Below are 16,720 nucleotides of genomic sequence, written 5' to 3' on the forward strand. Positions count from 1 at the left end.
GCCAGCGTAACAGCAGTACAGGTTAATGAATTTGGCATTACTAATTAAATGTTATTGAGGGATGAATATGAATCCTGTGGTCGGGGAGGGACAGGAGCAGAGAGAGGGGGGAGGAAGAGAGGAGGATGAGACAGAGGACTTTTCTGCAGTTCTTTCTTAGGGTTGCGTTCACTATGAGTAAAACAGGAGGAAGTGAATGTGAGGTGAAATGGAGGACAGCCCCGACACAATACTTCCTTTGATTAGATGCATCTGAAAAGAAAATTGTTTATATGATTGTGTATAACTCCACAGAATGTGTTTGTCAAAATAGGACCCTAAAATTCCCGTGTGAAAGGAAAGAATTCCCAGAAAACTCGTGCCCTTTTTTCCGTATTTGCATTTCTGCATTTTACTGTGACACAACATGAACAGCTTGTGTGATTAGACGCGCTCCTGTAAGCTGACGATTCTGTTCAATGCAGTGCAGAACATGTCCTTTTTGTTAAGCAGTTACTTGAGTCGCCTCTTGAAAGTAGGAATTTAAAGGCCACCTAGCACAGTCTACTAAAGCAAAGAGGGATGATGATGGTGACAGTGTGGAATATTGTGCCATTATTGAATTGCCCTCTGACGCACACTGTCCAAGACTAGGCTATGACTATGGAGGAAAACAAGATATATTTATTTCCCTGGATTTGTAATACTTGTCCTTACTTGTTAGTGAAGCATAACACTAAAAAAAAAATTAAAAAATAATGTTTTTACATTGGTGAGTTAATTTTGCTTCAGAAATAAGCTATTAATAATGTCAAATCAGATGTTCAATACGCGAGCTTTTTCTATGAGCCCACACATGAAGAAAACAGGTTGGCTTTAACCACATTTGCTTTGTTACTTTATTCTATTTAAATGGTTCATCAATTGAAGGAAGGTCGTTTTTTTAATGTACAAAAATATGATCCTTGCAGAAAACTTATTCACTTATGAAGGTCATATATGAGCATCAGTGTTAAACTGAGTCAGTTTCATAACCAGTTAAAAACTCATTGTAGTAGCTTTAAATCTGTTTTTTAAATTGCATATATTATTTGGAAGCAATTTAGTGGGGGGGTGAGTTTTGCCCTCCTGCCCCCTAGGATCTGTGTCCAAGAAGTAACTGCATGCGCAGTAACTTTACACAATCTTGCAATGACATCGCAACTGAAATAGCCAATGATCAATGATTGTAAACTATGTGATTAGTTTTATGAGTGAAAAATTTTGATATGTGCACAAAGGTTACCGAAATGTTTTGAGAATTTTATGATTTTTTTTTGTAAATATTCCACACAGCTTCCCAGCAGGCTTTTCAAAGCTCTTCTTCTAACTGGATTATGGAGAGATTTTTTTTGGAGCTTGTTATAATATTACTGTGCTATTTTTTAAAATGTGTATATGGTTAGTGGCTTGTGTACTACATGCACAGTTTAAATCTTATTTTTCCTGCCTACTCTTTCTCTCTTTACTCTCACTAGCGCCTCTACACTCCATGTCTGACATACTCTCCCTGAGAGCTAAGCCTTTCAATTTAGATTTCAATTATCATGTTAGTTTTGTGATTAGACTTTAGTCCTCCAGGAATCAGACCTCTCTGCTCCTCTCTATTCCACTCTATTCCACTTCCCCTGCAATCACATCCCATCTGATGAATTGCGCATATAATTAAGGAAGTTATTGAATATGCAGATCAATGTTGACTCTTGGTGTGCGGTTCATAATGCATCGACTCTAACTGTATCAAACAAGGGTCTCTGATAAAGACCCACTCTGATAATGAGAGAGGGCCAATGTATGCTATTAGTCAGAGATAACAGACACCACAAAGGCTGAGACTCAATTAAAAGCAGAGCCATGCTATAATCTGTGGGACTCTGTGTTTGTGTGTTTGTGTGTTTGTGTGTTTGTGTGTGTGTGTGTGTGTGCACTCAGGCCAGTGTGGGGACTTGGCACTGGGCACAGTAAAGCTCTACCATTCCTCCCAGCACAGCACAGACCAGTCTGAGAGGCCAGCCAGCCAGTGCGCAAGGTGTTTATGAATCAACCAACATGAAGTATTTCCCCCATGTTACAGTATGTTGCTACCATCGTCTTACACCCTGTCCCATGATGCAATCCCTCAGAGCTTTTCAAGAGACGGGAGTGAAGCACTTTACAGGCACACCCACAGGAGGGGGTTGTGGGAAATTTTGAAACTTTTGATAGCTTTTAGAGAGCTTTCTTAAAACCTGGCTCGCGAGCAAAGAGAAAAAGGTCTCTCCTGCTATAATTTTTTTTTTTTTTTTTGCATTTTGCTGTCAAAATACTGGGGATTTGTTTCTTGCTCTTCAACAGGTCCAAAACCAATAGTCATTTTTTTCCACATAAAAAGCTAAAGTTTCACACACAATTGAGAATACAGGGAAACGGAAGAAATCGGGTCCTGTATTTTTAGCCTGAGCTGTAGTGATGTAGCTGCCATTTATAGCTGATATGCCAGGCTGATGCTGGACGGCTGCCCTGCTGACACCAGAGAGGAGGTTTTATAGACTGCACAAACTCTGTACAACACCATCTCCAATACACACACATGCAAGCAAAATCAGTGAAACCGCTTTTGGTTGCTTTTCAAAATCTTGCACTATCTGTTATATACAGTACATAGAGTATATATTTAATTTATTAAGTAACGGACATAATTAAAATAAGCCAATCAAATGTGCATTTCATTTTGACCTATTAAATTGATGAAGAGAGTTTGATTTCTATATTTCAATCAGAAATACTTTATTGATTCCCAGGGGGAACTGTGTTATGTTACAGTTACTCTCATTCAAGAATAGAAATATATAGGCATAGAGAGATGATAAGAAAATAGTAATAGAAATAAAAGAATTTAAAAATATGTGCATTATATTACATTGCACAAGATCTAGAAAAAAATCTAAAAATTGGAAATGTGGAAAAATATGTGTACAAAATATATGATTATATACATAAACAGTGTGAACATAAACAAGAGGATATGGAGACACAGTGATCTCAAGGTGCAGACTCATGACCATCTGATCTGAATCTAAAAACATATACAGGAGTGTGCTTCAAATCAAGTAACAATGCAAATATCAAAACACAAATAGCACAAATGTGCAGCAAAAGAGAAAACTTAGGGGATTTTTTACTGAGCAGCAGAAAAGACTTTCTTTGTGCTTTAACTCTGGTGTGTGTTTGGGTATTTTGTTAAATTCCTGTCTTGAATCTTTGTGTTTTCACTTTATTTTTTTTCCTTATCAAATCTTATCAAGTTTGTATTTTATTATATTTTTGGTGTTTTGTGCACACACACACACACATATATGAGTTTACATATGTTGATGCATAGGTGTGTGCATGATAGCATTCATTAAGATACTCTTGGTGCCTTTTTGAACACACTTGACTAGTTGATGAGTTGATAGAAAACACCTTCCGCTTTTTACCCCCTTTCTTCTGATTGGCCATTACTGTTTGCCAGATGGACTATTTGGGTCTCTAGAATTACATGTTCTGTAAGTTCTGCTGATGGTAGTCCTATGACCAAAACATTCATCTTTATTTCACCTTTTGGATATGAAATAAATTGATCTCCTTTTTGCATCCGAGGAAGCATTTTTTTTGTCAGAGTGCGGCCTTTTTTCTGTAACAATGGGGCTGGTTCTCCTTGGATACACACACCTGACACCACTTCCCGGTAAGCCTGGAGTCAATGTTGTTAATTTAGGCAAAGATTTTCCTTCATGAGAAGTACATTTTTTATTTTCTCCTTTTAGCCATTGAACTGAGTCCTTAAATTAGCTTTAAACAGAGTTAGAACAAAGGTGGCACTGGCATTTTGTGAAACATAGTGATTCTTGTTGCCCCAAATCCTGTGGTCACAATGACAGGTACTAGAGTGCATGGCTGATGCTGAATCTTTTTCACTGTCATGGCTGTCTGTTGTAATTAAGACTTAGAGTGGGCTTCCAGCACATGGCACTTTACCCAGACCCATGTATATTATTAGGTTAATAGGATTGAGCATGTTTACACCAACAGTTAGCGTAACAGGAGGTCAAAAAGGTGACTTTGTAAAGGGGCTTACACAGTATAGTATAGCAGTTCAAATAGCATTATAGTGGCTGACTAATGGGCGTAGAGAAATACACAATTTATGTCCAGTGCTTGTGCTCAATGTTAAATACCTTTGTGGTCTGTAAAGTAACAAAAAAAACTAAAGGGCATGGTTTACCTAAGTGGCCAATGGGATTTGACTGCCCTTTACTGTAAAGAGTGTGTTGCAAGTGCAGCGACCTTTGTCAAGTTCCAGCTATTGTTTGCAGATTGGTTACACACTCTACAGGCTGTGAAAGACACATCTGCTATCCTCAGCTCACTGGAGAGCAGATAGACAGTCAGGGTTGAGGGCTAGGTATGTGTGTGTGTGTGTGTGTGTGTGTGTTTGTGTGTGTGTGTGGGTAGGTAGGTAGGTGGGGTCCTCAGCTACCCTGTCATACAGCTCAGCTACAGTCCTGATCATCTTATCAAATATTTGTCTGGCCTTCACTCCCTATTTACCTTCCATTCTGTTCACTTTGTTTATTGAAATCTATCACAGGCAGATCGAGGAAGTTTCCAGAAAGTAGTTTTTTTTTTTGTTATATAATGGCTATGTGTGCACTTATCTAGGTGTGCTTTTGTGTTAAAATTTCACATAAGGTATTATTATTTTTTAAAAATCATTTTCAAGCTACTAAGAGGAGATTTTAGCTGGTTATGAAGATATTTAACAGATATTTTATAGATATTTAACACTGATATGGATATTTTCTGAATTTTCTAAGCATGTTAGCATTTTGAAAAGCCACAGCAGGAATTGTTTGTTTTTGTTATTTTTTTTTTACCAGAGGAGTATAAAATCAGGTCAGCGCTACAGAAAATTCCCTTTTAAGCTTTTAACATCAAATATAAAACCATATTTGTTTAATGTCCTTTTGATTGATTCCCTGATTGAGATTCAAAGAGTGGTCATAAATGTTTCAGGACAAAGGCTCTCTTTGTGTGAACAGGGGCCCCAGTTGAAATGGAGGAGTAGTTTGAGATTACCAGATTATTTCCTACTAGCCCAGTGAGTGAGGCGAGGCGAGGCGAGCCGCAGCCCTGCGCCGTGCTGTGCTGAGGCTGAGCATAATGAGTGTGGTGGCAGGGAACCACAACAGAGCCGGGGCAGAGGCTGCCTGGGAACCAGAGGCCCGTGGCCCACCGCCAAACACACACACACACACATATACACACACAAATCCTGCCGCACACTTGTGGCTTTTTAAGAAAGCAATTTAGTTAATGATTTCATTTTGAAGCACTGTCATGATGCATGTGTCCTCTGAGCGAGCCAGTGAGAGAAGAAAGGAGAAACTAACACAGAGGAAAAGGTAATGGTAAATACAAGCGTCCCCCGACAACCACAGAGAAAAATAACATGCAGCCGAGCGTAATGTGGCATTTGTTGTGAACACAGCACAAAAATCACTCGGGTAATAGAATGTGGTAGGTATATCAGTTGTTTCTTTTTCTGCATGGCTCTAGACAAATGCAGTAAAGAGTTGAAGCGCAGTATGAGCGGTCAGACACATGGTTAGCAGCAGGCTACTGAGGCATTTTGAGTTTTAGTCAGCGTCTAATCCACTACAGTGCCCGCTTCCCCCGAAGTGGAAATACAGCACATTTTTCTGTTCAACCATGTCTGTCAGCTCTCTGATTTTATTAGGGCTATGTTTCACATTCATTTACTCAGGTTTTCTCAGCGCCGGCCCATGAATGAAACCATCTTAGCATTGCTAAAACAGCAGCTTGTACATGTCTTCTGTGAACCAAATTTTTGGGCAATTACTCAGATCAGTGGCTGGGGTTTCTGGTTTTGCTCTTCAGATCTCATTTTTCTCTAGTCGCTCCCTTTTTTTGTATCAGCTGTCAATCACTCGCGGTAACTTTTAACCACCTCCAAACAGGGCTGGCACCGTTCATTTAGTGCTTCACTTTTGCTCGGCTTCTTCCCGTCCAACCTGTCAGAATGACACACACTGTTGACCATGCTTTCTATTCAGCACTGGCAAATTAATTGGTTTCACTGGTTTAAATCAGCAATCAATGTCAGTTTCCCAACATAATAAGCCTTAATCATAAATCTTTGAGGTGTGGCTTGCCTGACCCCTATTCATCATGGCTCGGCTAGATGGCCTCATCTGGGTGGAGCAAATGAACTACCCCTGTTTTGATTTTCCAATTGACGTGTCACATGAAACGTGGCTACTCTCTTTCTCCCCTCCCCGATTCTATCCCAGCCCTTCTTCTCATGGTCCTTTAAAAAAAAAAAAAAAAACATACAAGGGCTCAAAGACAAAGAGGGGAAAGAAGTCCAGTTGTCACAAGGGAAGAGACATTTGTGTGCCTTCCCTTGTGTGTGTGAGCGTTCTCAATGAATGCCATTAATTTATTCAGAAAGAGAAAAAGAATAGCAGAAAAGGGGGAAAACTAAAGAATTGGAATTGGGCTTAACTGTAGCTAATGAGCTGTTGTCCCCCCAAGCCCCTCGAATAATAATAGAGCAGCTTAATTACAGCAGTGTTGAAGGTATATTTCAAATTTTTTCCCTTAGCGACAGAAATCCAGAACAAAATTGCTTTTCTTTTCTGTGGTGGCCACAGAAAAGTTTTTTTGGTGACCAGGACTTGTTCTACATTAGGAAAAAAAAGAAAAAGAACAAGGATGGTGACGGAGAAAGTGGGCCACTGTGTGTCGACGTTCCAGATGTCCAAACCAACGGCAGTTGTACCAACCCCAGTTCTGCTGGGCACTAGAGTTGCCAATGATGACCTCATGATGGCAAGACCAAAGACTGAGGCCCATAGTTCCCCTGCCATACAGTACAATAATCCTCCTCCTCCCCACCACCACTAATGTTCATGCTTTTCCTTCTCCCTGCAAAAATTCTCCTCATAATTAGCCATTGTCCTTGAGTTTTTGGCCAAAACTGTGTGATTGTGGTCCTGTTTAATATTTTTTTCCCCCCTTGCTTTCTTCTGTCTATCCTCCCCTCCCTTTTCAGACTTCTGCGCTCCCTATAGACTTATTGTGCATCTCTTTGGTAACTTGGGATGCGTCCCTTCACCCCCCAGCCAGTTCCTCAACTCACTTTTCTGGCAACTGTGAGAGATGTTACACTTGATTTGTTGAAGTGCAGCCATTTGCTGCAAACTCTCCAGTGCACAGAAGAAGTTATCTTTATAAATGACAGAATGGACCTGGCCTGAATGGCGCTTTGTTTACTGTTTAACAAAAAGGGGGCCCCACTCTATATTTCATCTGTCACCGTTGCTTTTCTTTCCTTCAACAATGCTCGATTGTTTCCATGAAAATTTCAGGTTCCATGAACAGGAGAATTCTGTATTATTATGTTCCTGCCAAATTCCAATCTCTGTTTTCCTTCTCCTACTCACAAAGGGCTCATAACTTACTGTCAACTATGAGGCAAGCCACAAAGCTCCACTGTTGCTCAGCAAATAGGCTTGTGTTGGTTGATGGCTCGACTCGCTGTGAGGTTTGCTTAAGTGCAGCAGCAGCAGCAGCAGCAACAGAAGGCTCTTTGGGAACTCCATCCCCCAGCAGGCCCAGAGAAAAAGTGAAATGAAAGAAAAGAAAGAAAAAAAGGAAAGAAAGAGAGAAAGAGGGGTAAAACAACAAGCAGCTTTTCTTGTCTCTGTTTTTTCTTCTCTCAGGCAGAGAAACAGTTTGGCTGCTGAAAGAGACGCTCAAGTTGTTGTCCTGCTACACTCTTAGAAATAAAGGTGCTAACTAGAACCATAAAGGGTTCTATGGTTTGTCTTCATAGAGAAACTCTTTTTGGTTTCGTAAAGATTCCACTTGGAACTCTTTCTACAGAGAACCCAGCATAAGGTGTTATACCTAGAACCACCTGTTAAAGGTTTCACCCATCTATCCAGAAACCTCTCCACCTTCTAAAGGTGCTAACAAGAACCCACCTACGAGGTTCTACAGGGAGCCTTTTTTTTTTTTACATTCCAAGGGTTTTATCTAGAACCCACTTTGGGGATTCTACCAAGAACCTTTTATTTCCCAGGGTTTTATCTAGAAACCATCTGGGGCATTCCACTGAGAACCCTTTTATATTATGATAAAAAGAACCTCTGACAAACCCATAACAAAAGAGTTCGTCAAGGATTTAATCAATTCTTCAAGAAGTCGGTTCTTGATGGAACTCTTAGTCTGACAAAGAACCCTTGACAAACCTCTTCTACAAAAAGGGTTCATCATAAGTAAATGGTTCCGTGTAGAACCCGAGGAAGAACCCTTATTTCTGAGAGTGTACTGTTAAGTGTGTTGTGCTGTGTTTGTTATTCTATGTGTCTGACTCACACTGTCCAGCATGCGTCTCTTCTAGTGGATAATTTTTGTTAAAGAAGGATGCGAGTCCAGAAAAAAAAAAAAAAGGCCAGTGGTGAATTTTTGGGACGGCCATCCTTCATTTGTGAAAGCACACGCATGAGTGAACTTGTGTGTGTGTCCTGGGGAACTGAGAGGCTGTTATGCCATCCAGCTCTGAGTTTGTGTCCTGGGATCAGGAAGAGGGCCAATGGCACGGGGGGACCGAAGGAGAGGGAGGAGGAGGAGGAGGTAGAGGAGGAGGAGGGAGGGGGCAACGAGGGATTCAGTGTGTGAGTGCTCATCGACCCTTCCTGAGTAGACAGACAGGGACACTTAAGCACTCTCACACCTGCATCTGCCTTTGCTTTGCGTGGGGGGCAAGGACACCAACCATGCTGTCATGGCAGCTGCACAAGTGTTTAAAGTGAGATACAAGGCAGTTCCTCTAGCAGCATATTATTGCAAATAATTTACCCTGCAAAGTAATTATCAATGCTCTGCTCAATATGTAAAGTGTGCACTTCAGGTGGCTTGCTTAATTTGCTCTGGGTGGCTATCATTTCAGTGTGGATTTTAGCTGTGGGTAACTGTGGCAGTTTCTAATAGAGAAGGCATCAGGAGAGAGTGTGAAGTGAGGATGAAGTGGCGCCGTAATTGAGTTGACTTTTTGCAAGGGAAGGTCAACAATAATGGAGGAACAATTTAAACAAATTCATTTAGACAACTCTCCAGTCACTGTACAGTAGGTTACCTTGTTGGAAAATCTGTATTTTCCCAACCATTTACTATATTTTAATACCATTATCTGTAATTACCTTGTCGGCTGAGGTTTAATAGACTGAAATCAATTTGTGGATCATAGACTGATAGTAAAAAAAGGAAAAATAGTTCTTGCAATCTCTTTTTTAATAGTTTTTCAATGTCAGTTATTACAAGGCTTTGTTAAATACTGTATTTCTGATTGGTGAATTATGGCATTCTGTTGTACATTCTATTATTCCTGAATAGTAGACCCCTATGAATAACATTAGAGCTGCAACAATTAATCGTTTATTAATCAACTCTTAATTGACCTCTAAATAAAAAATATAACTATTTAGATGATCAGTTATTTATTTTGAGTATTTTTTTGGTCCAATTTCTTCAGCTACACAAATGTGAATATTTTCTGGTTTCTTTAGTCCTCTACAACAGTAAACTGAATATCTTTGGACTGTGGACAAAACAAGACATTTGAGGACAGATTAATTGACAAAATAATCAACTGATTAATCAATAATGAAAATAATCATTAGTTGCAGTCCTAAATGTCAGACTGTTGCTATGATCGCAGTCCTAATCATAGACTGTGGAGGAGAAATAAAATCATTTTAAATGGATAAACCTGTGTTAAACTATTGAATTTTTTAGTAGCTGTACGGTGTGCAGGTCGGGTCCTGAAGAGGTTTATTTTGCAATAATGACCTGCTCACTGTACATTATTCCTTACTTTTACAATAGACAAACATACTAAATGTATATGCGTGTACACTCTGTGTTTTATATAACCTGTATTTAACTAGGAGAGTCCGATTGAGATTAAGAATCTATTTTTCAAGGGAGGCCTGCAAGACAATCAGCAGCATAAATTAAAAAAAACAAAACACAGTCATAGATGGAATACATTTAAAAAAAAGCCAAAAATGCGATAAACAATCAAAGGGAAGAGAAATCTCTAAGAATCAGTTATGCAAACAGGAAGATTAAAAGCACTGACATCCTGAGGAATCTGCCTCCAATTCTTTCCCTTTTGGATTTAAAAGCATTTAACATGTTGTGTCTGTGTGTGTGTGTGTGTGCAGAGAAAGAGACTAAGCGTGTGCGGTATACAGCCCGTGTTACGAGTTGATTATGTATCCAGAAACCTGGCTGCTGCACAGCATGGCACAATCACAATGGAGGGTGATAATTTAATTGTGCTAAACGGTGGATTCCGTGTCAATGCTCCTCCAGCTGGGAGCTGTCAGGTAGTAATATCTCATTATGGCAGGTGAAGAACCCAGAGGAACCCTACCACGACACCTGTTAGAACAGGAGGAACCCCTGAAGGGAGACACACAGATGATTTTCTCTCCTTCTCTCTCTCTCTCTCTCTCTCTCTCACACACACACACACACACACACACGGTTTAAAGCCCCCAAACTATTTTCTTTTTCTCCTTCACTTTAAAAGATTAGTATTGATTTTACAACTTATATTTTCAAGGTTATTGCCATTTTTGGGAAATTGATTTAATTAAACAAATTCACAATTTAAGTTCCTATGTTTTTTTAAGTGCACACTTAGTTTAGGACACATATTTAAGAGCTCCTTCAGTGTAATACAGTGACACAGTGACAGAACAGAGCAGTCATGGCACCTTTATTAATTGGTTCTATTAAGAGATCTTAAACAGACACCTCATAAGCTAACTGCTCTTTTCTTCTGCTTGAGGACAGATGGCAAATTAAGACACCTAAATATACCTTTAGTTATATGAATAAATACATTTTGTTAACTTATAATTGTTAGTTAAATTTCAGAGCTGCTACGAATGATTATTTTCATTGGCGATTATTCTGTCGATCATTTTTTATGTAGTTTGGTCAATAAAATGTCAGAAAAAGTGAAAAATGTTGATCACTGTTTCCCCAAATCCAAGATAACGTCTTCAAATGTCTTGTCCAAACCCAACAATATTCAGTATGCTGAAATTGGAGAATTTGGAATTTTCTTATTAAAAATGACTCAAAATGATTAATCGATTAAATGAACGGATGGCGATTCATTTAATGGCCGACAACTAATCAGTTCTTCACAGATCTAAATTTTTACATAAATTAATTGTTAATTTGTACACCATTTATCTGTGTATATGTTGTATGTGCACATCATTACAGATGAAAAATTGTAATAAAAAATGCCTCTGCTCTATTTCTTTGTAATATTCACCAGACAAGTCATCTCATTTCTTTATATTTGAGGATTTTACTGCAAAATTAAAGTGCATTTGTTTCAAATAATAGTACTATATACCTCACCCTGTTGTGTATCAATGGAAATTAAAACCGATTATCTAATTATTACGTTATTTTTTTTTTAACAACAACTCATTAAAAAAGTTAATCGTGTCCCAAAATGAGCATGGATGCCAGTTTTCAAGAATATAAATGCCATTCTTGTTTGCTGACTCAAATGCAAGTTCTCTGCATGTTCAGGGGTTGAAGCCCTTCATCTGTTATTGATTTCCCTGTTCAGCTCATTTTTTTAAAAAAAACTTTTGTCTTTTTAGTTTTAATAATTTATTTGATTTCTCTCCTTTTGTCTGCTGATAACACATGAATGAAGAAGGTGTAACATCCTCTGTTCAGAACACTCGAAGGTGCAAGACATCAATAGTAGAGAGATAAGTGGGCATGTTGGGTGGGTCGGGGTGGTCGGGGGGGGAGATGGTGTGGAGTTACTTATCACCATTGTCTATAAAAGGTAAACAGTGTGACAGAGCAGATCCAGCGGGTGAAAGTCAGTCGGACCCTTTTACGATGAAAGAGGAAATGGGATAGCCGAGGACACATGGCCCTGCAGTCACAAGACGCCTAAGATGAGCAGCGCACAACACTCCTCTAATACTCACCAATTAAGCAGAGGTTGTTTTGCACGATGATGAAACATTATCGCGGGGAACAATTCATGACTCAAAGCATTCCAGGCAATATGAGACGGCGGCTGGAGAACTTAAGTCCTAATCCTTCAAATGTGCGCAATATTGTCAGCTATATATAGAGCAGTTCTCTTTTCTGACTGACCCTCCCTCGTCTCTGCCTCCAGTCTTCAAAGTCACAGGGGCTTTGTCTTTGAGAAAGTGGGCAGGAAGGAAGGCAGTGTTTCATGCGCTTATTGATTACTTTTGGTTTGTTAGTTGTCCATTGTTGTTGTGTAATCAAGCGTGAGGGAGGGCAGCCACTCAAGGATTTATGAGCTACCTCTTCAGTTCAGCACATTTTCACTGTTTAGTATGTTAAAGCACACTTTGGGCTTATTTTCCAGAGAAACAGAGATTCAATTATTAATGTGAGTAAAGTTATTTCAACAGCACCAGAATACACTATACAAACAGGGCTGTTTTGCTGATTTTATTCTGCGAGCACGGACAACACGGCTGTAAACAGTGTAATTCTATCCAAAAATATGATCAAATTCTACACGCATCGCCACATTCAGCTGAATTCTGCTCCTTATTTCGCTCCTCATCAAATATCTTTGTTGTGTCTGCGCTGATCTACTGCACACAAACCCCTTTAGATCTCAGCGCTGTGTGATCCCCGTTCCAAATATGAGGAATAAAACACCGTACGGTTGCCCTCAGATATTTTCAGAGAATTACTGCCTCACTTCCCCCTTTTTCCCTTTCAATAATATGAGGTAGTATTGTATGGGGCTTGTCGAAGGTGGGGGTGGGGCAAGAGGGGGCTCTCCGCACTCTTAAGCTGCCTGAGCACAGCCCTCCCAGCACTACTAATAAATTATTAACTCCTGCTGACAAATACTGTTATGGAGCCTGCCGCAGATCTGTTGCATTCTTTAACAAGATTGCTGTAGACACATGTTACAGGAGGATGGAGTCTCCATCGCTCCTTTTCTCTCCCCTCTCTATCCCTTTCTCGTGCTCACGCCTCAGCAGTTTGACTGATGGCTGGAGACCAAAGTAAAAGTGCCTGAGAGACTGAATATTTTAGTGGTAAAATAATACCACTTGATTTACTGTGTAATACAAAAGCAGTGCTTTGTTTCACTCTCACACTCCATTGAGGACGAGGTGCTTGTTGCGCTCCAGGCTCTGGCTTTTTGGGTGCATGAATAAAAAATATGTCAGAATCTATGTGGCTGACCTCCTCTCTCTCTCTCTCTCTCTCTCACACACACACACCTTCCCTTCCAAATGCCCCAACCCCACTACTGCCCCCTCTTCTCCCCATTATACCCGTGCTCTGAACTTTGCTCCGACTTTTGATTTTCAATTAACAGTACCCAATTTTGAGATCACTTTCTATTTGATATAATTACAGGAAACAATTTAATGGCTGATTAAAATTGAGGGCTGAGTCCCTCTGAAGACACAGCCGTGAACACATCCAGGCACAGAGGCTAAAAGACAGAAGGAGAGAGAGACAGACAGGCAGGCAGGCAGGCAGGCACGGGTCTCACGCTCCTGCCCTGCCATCTACCTGACTGACTTACTGGGTTTGTTTGTACAGCTGCTGAGACACATGAGATTAACTAAAGCTGCCATTGTTTAGGTCCCCCTTCACTGCTCAGGTTGATCTGTGACTATGTGCCAGAGTGTGTGAGAGTGAATAAGAGTCAGAGAGTGTAGTAATACATAGAGATTTGTACTTAGCAGTGCACGTTTCTGAATAATAATTCAACTCAGAATTATGTCTGCTTCGGCATGAGGTCCCTTCTGACCTCTCAAGTCTTCTGAGTTTGGTCTGCTTACTGTTTTTGAGGGTTAAAAGAAAACTTGCTGACACAGCCTTTAATTTTCTCTGTGATATTTATCTAGAATAGATGTCCAGAAGATCTGAGATCTGCTCCAACTACAGACTCCTAAATCAAGACTACAGACATTTCTGCTATTTATTATGGAACTGCATCTGCACTCTAACTGCACTGCAACTGTCCTTTTTTTTTTTATTAATGTCTCTATCATTTTTATAGATTTTAGTTTAGATTTTATCCTTGAAGTTGTTGCATATTTTCCTTTTAATTGTCTTTAAAGGAGTGGATCCAAAACTTTTTCGAATAATGTTTCCCCTTTGAAATGTTTGTTTAGTCAGGTACCACATGACCAACACAAAACATTTTTTGTAAAAAAAAAAAAAAAATGAATGCCAGTATAGAAAGGTACAACACACTCTTCCTGATACTGACAGTATTTTTCTGGCTCTGTTTTCACTTTCCTTTTCACAAATTTCTCACAGTTTGCAGCTGTATTACTACTACATTTCAACCACAAAATCATTTTCTTGATTTTCATCTGTTCTTCAATAACAAAACTGGCTTTCCCACTGAACGTTATTGTTTTTATTGCTTTCTTCTTCTGTGAGGTTTTATGACACTTGTCTATGGTAGTTAATTATTACATTGAAAAATTGCATATGAAATGTGGTTTAATTAAACTTACATTTACATTATCTATTAAACGTATTATTATATTATACATATATTATTATAGGATAATTATTCTAGGAATTATGCATGACCATTTTTTAAATTAACATTTCAAAAAAAATCTTGTATACCTCCTGCAGTACTCTAAAGTCCCCCTAGGGGTACAAGTACCCCTAATTTTGGAAAGTGCCTTTTGTAAGGGCTTTTGTTTTTGAAAGGTGCTATACAAATAATCTGTCCTAGAAAATCCACACACAATAACAATTTCACAGTATGTGTACATGGACAATACACCTCATTCAACAGCTCTTTGAGCAGGACCAAGACCTGAAAACCTTGGTCATAAAAGGCTTTCTTAAATGGAACATATCTTTCCTTATCTCTCAGTGGTGCCCAACTCTGAGCAGAAAGTGCAAGGACACCATCGCACCACAGCCCGCCTCAACCTTGAGAGCCCCCACCCCTCCTCCCCTGAGGCAAGCTAGGGTGGAACTAAAGTGCTGTCACACTGACCCCTGTGGATAGAGCAGGAGAACGGGGCAGATGGTGATCAGTGATCAAATGTACTGCAAGAAGTTTACACTGAGGTTTTTGTCATATACAAACGCAGAGCCATACCTTCACCCCCAGGCCCTCCACCATCCCTGCTTTGTTTGTCTTTCTTCGTCTCCTCGTGCACACTCACATATACAGCCATCCTCTAGAGAAGATGGAACCATAAGTAGTCATTCTGGTCTTAATGGTCAATGTCCTGTAGTTGAGAAAAATAAGCAGAACAACAGCTCGGGGAAAAGCGGATTAGGAGTTAAATATGCTCCAGCTCCTTCTCTCCACTTCACATCAGTAGGAAGGCCATATTATCCCCTTTTTAATTTAATACCAAATGCATAATTACATTTGCTGGCACAGTGTTTAATTTCATTCATTGTAGCACACAGCATGAGTGCGGCCTCATTAATTGTGAGAAAAAGCGGAATTGGTTGTATAAATTCTGCACCAGAAAAGAGTTGGGTTGTAAAAGAGGGAGGGGAAAAATGAAAATTTGAATTAACATGAGTTTCCTTTGCACCTGATATGTCAAGTACACTCTTCACTGTAATATTCATGAAAGCATGTGACAGATTTGTGAATTAAGCCCTCCACTGTTAGCTTTTCATTTTTAAGCTGCTTATGTAGGATTCGTTGGCCCGAGGGAAGACTGTCACACCGAAATGTTAATAATTTCCTAATTTGATGAGTGGAAACAAAAGAAGACAAGGCTGGTTTCTGTTTGTATTTGACTGCGATGGAGTGAAATCAACTCCCACAAGGAAAATTATATGATGCTTGAAGGACAAAAGCAAATCAAATCAACATGAAAAGATAAGAGATTGCTCAGGTAGCATAGAAATGAAAAAAAAAGAATGCTATCACGGAAAGAAACAACAAAAACTTTGATAATTCATGAGGTTATTTTACTTTTTATCTGGATGTTAGTTCCACTGCCTGGCTGACCTACTGCCTGAGTAACTGTCTTGGGGTTTCGGCCAGAACCCTAGCAGGCACAGTTCCAGCCCTAGATCAAGCCATCCATCTGCATTAAACAAAGGATTAGGGACCCCATGGCCTGCTGCAAACTCCACAGGCTGGAGCAGCTACAAGTGACAGTCAGGTGGAGCATTCAGTGCACTCAGGTGCACCACTTCTAACCCCAATTACAGCCACGCACAGTCACTTGAATGTTACCGCCAGACGTCCATGAAAGACTCAAGGAAACAGCATTTCTGTTCATGTATAGCTGACGATCCTTGCAGGATTCCTGACTCTATTCTGTCTTCTTTTCTCGCTCTACAGCAGAGTCATGTCTTCCAAGCAAGCCACGTCTCCTTTCGCCTCCGTGGTTGATGGAGATGATGCCATGAGTCAGGAGCACTTGTCTTGGGAGAAAGAAGAGAGTTCTGAAGCCCACGGCACACCACAGCTGCCCCTGCACAGTCTGCTCCATGGGAAAGCCCATCCAGATGAAATGCAGCCGCTCAGCAGTGTACCCCCAGAGAGCGACTGGGACAGCCTGGTGTCAGCCCAACAGCGCATGGT

The 16,720-nt window shown here is 40.0% G+C and overlaps 1 protein-coding gene across 5 annotated transcripts in view; it reads left to right on the forward strand.

Annotated features, from left to right (window-relative positions):
* The window catches only part of sox6 (SRY-box transcription factor 6), a 172,872-nt gene that overhangs the window by 42,369 nt on the left and 113,783 nt on the right, over positions 1-16,720 (forward strand). For all 5 annotated transcript variants that reach the window (XM_084716580.1, XM_084716603.1, XM_084716587.1 and 2 more), the window contains one exon: positions 16,478-16,718. In XM_084716580.1, coding sequence (XP_084572706.1) covers positions 16,478-16,718 — 241 coding nt within the window. The remainder of the gene's footprint in view (positions 1-16,477; positions 16,719-16,720) is intronic.

The sequence above is a fragment of the Lutjanus erythropterus genome, chromosome 1 (genome assembly GCF_056507025.1).
Source record: "Lutjanus erythropterus isolate fLutEry1 chromosome 1, fLutEry1.hap2, whole genome shotgun sequence".
Classification (NCBI taxonomy): Eukaryota; Metazoa; Chordata; class Actinopteri; order Lutjaniformes; family Lutjanidae; genus Lutjanus; species Lutjanus erythropterus.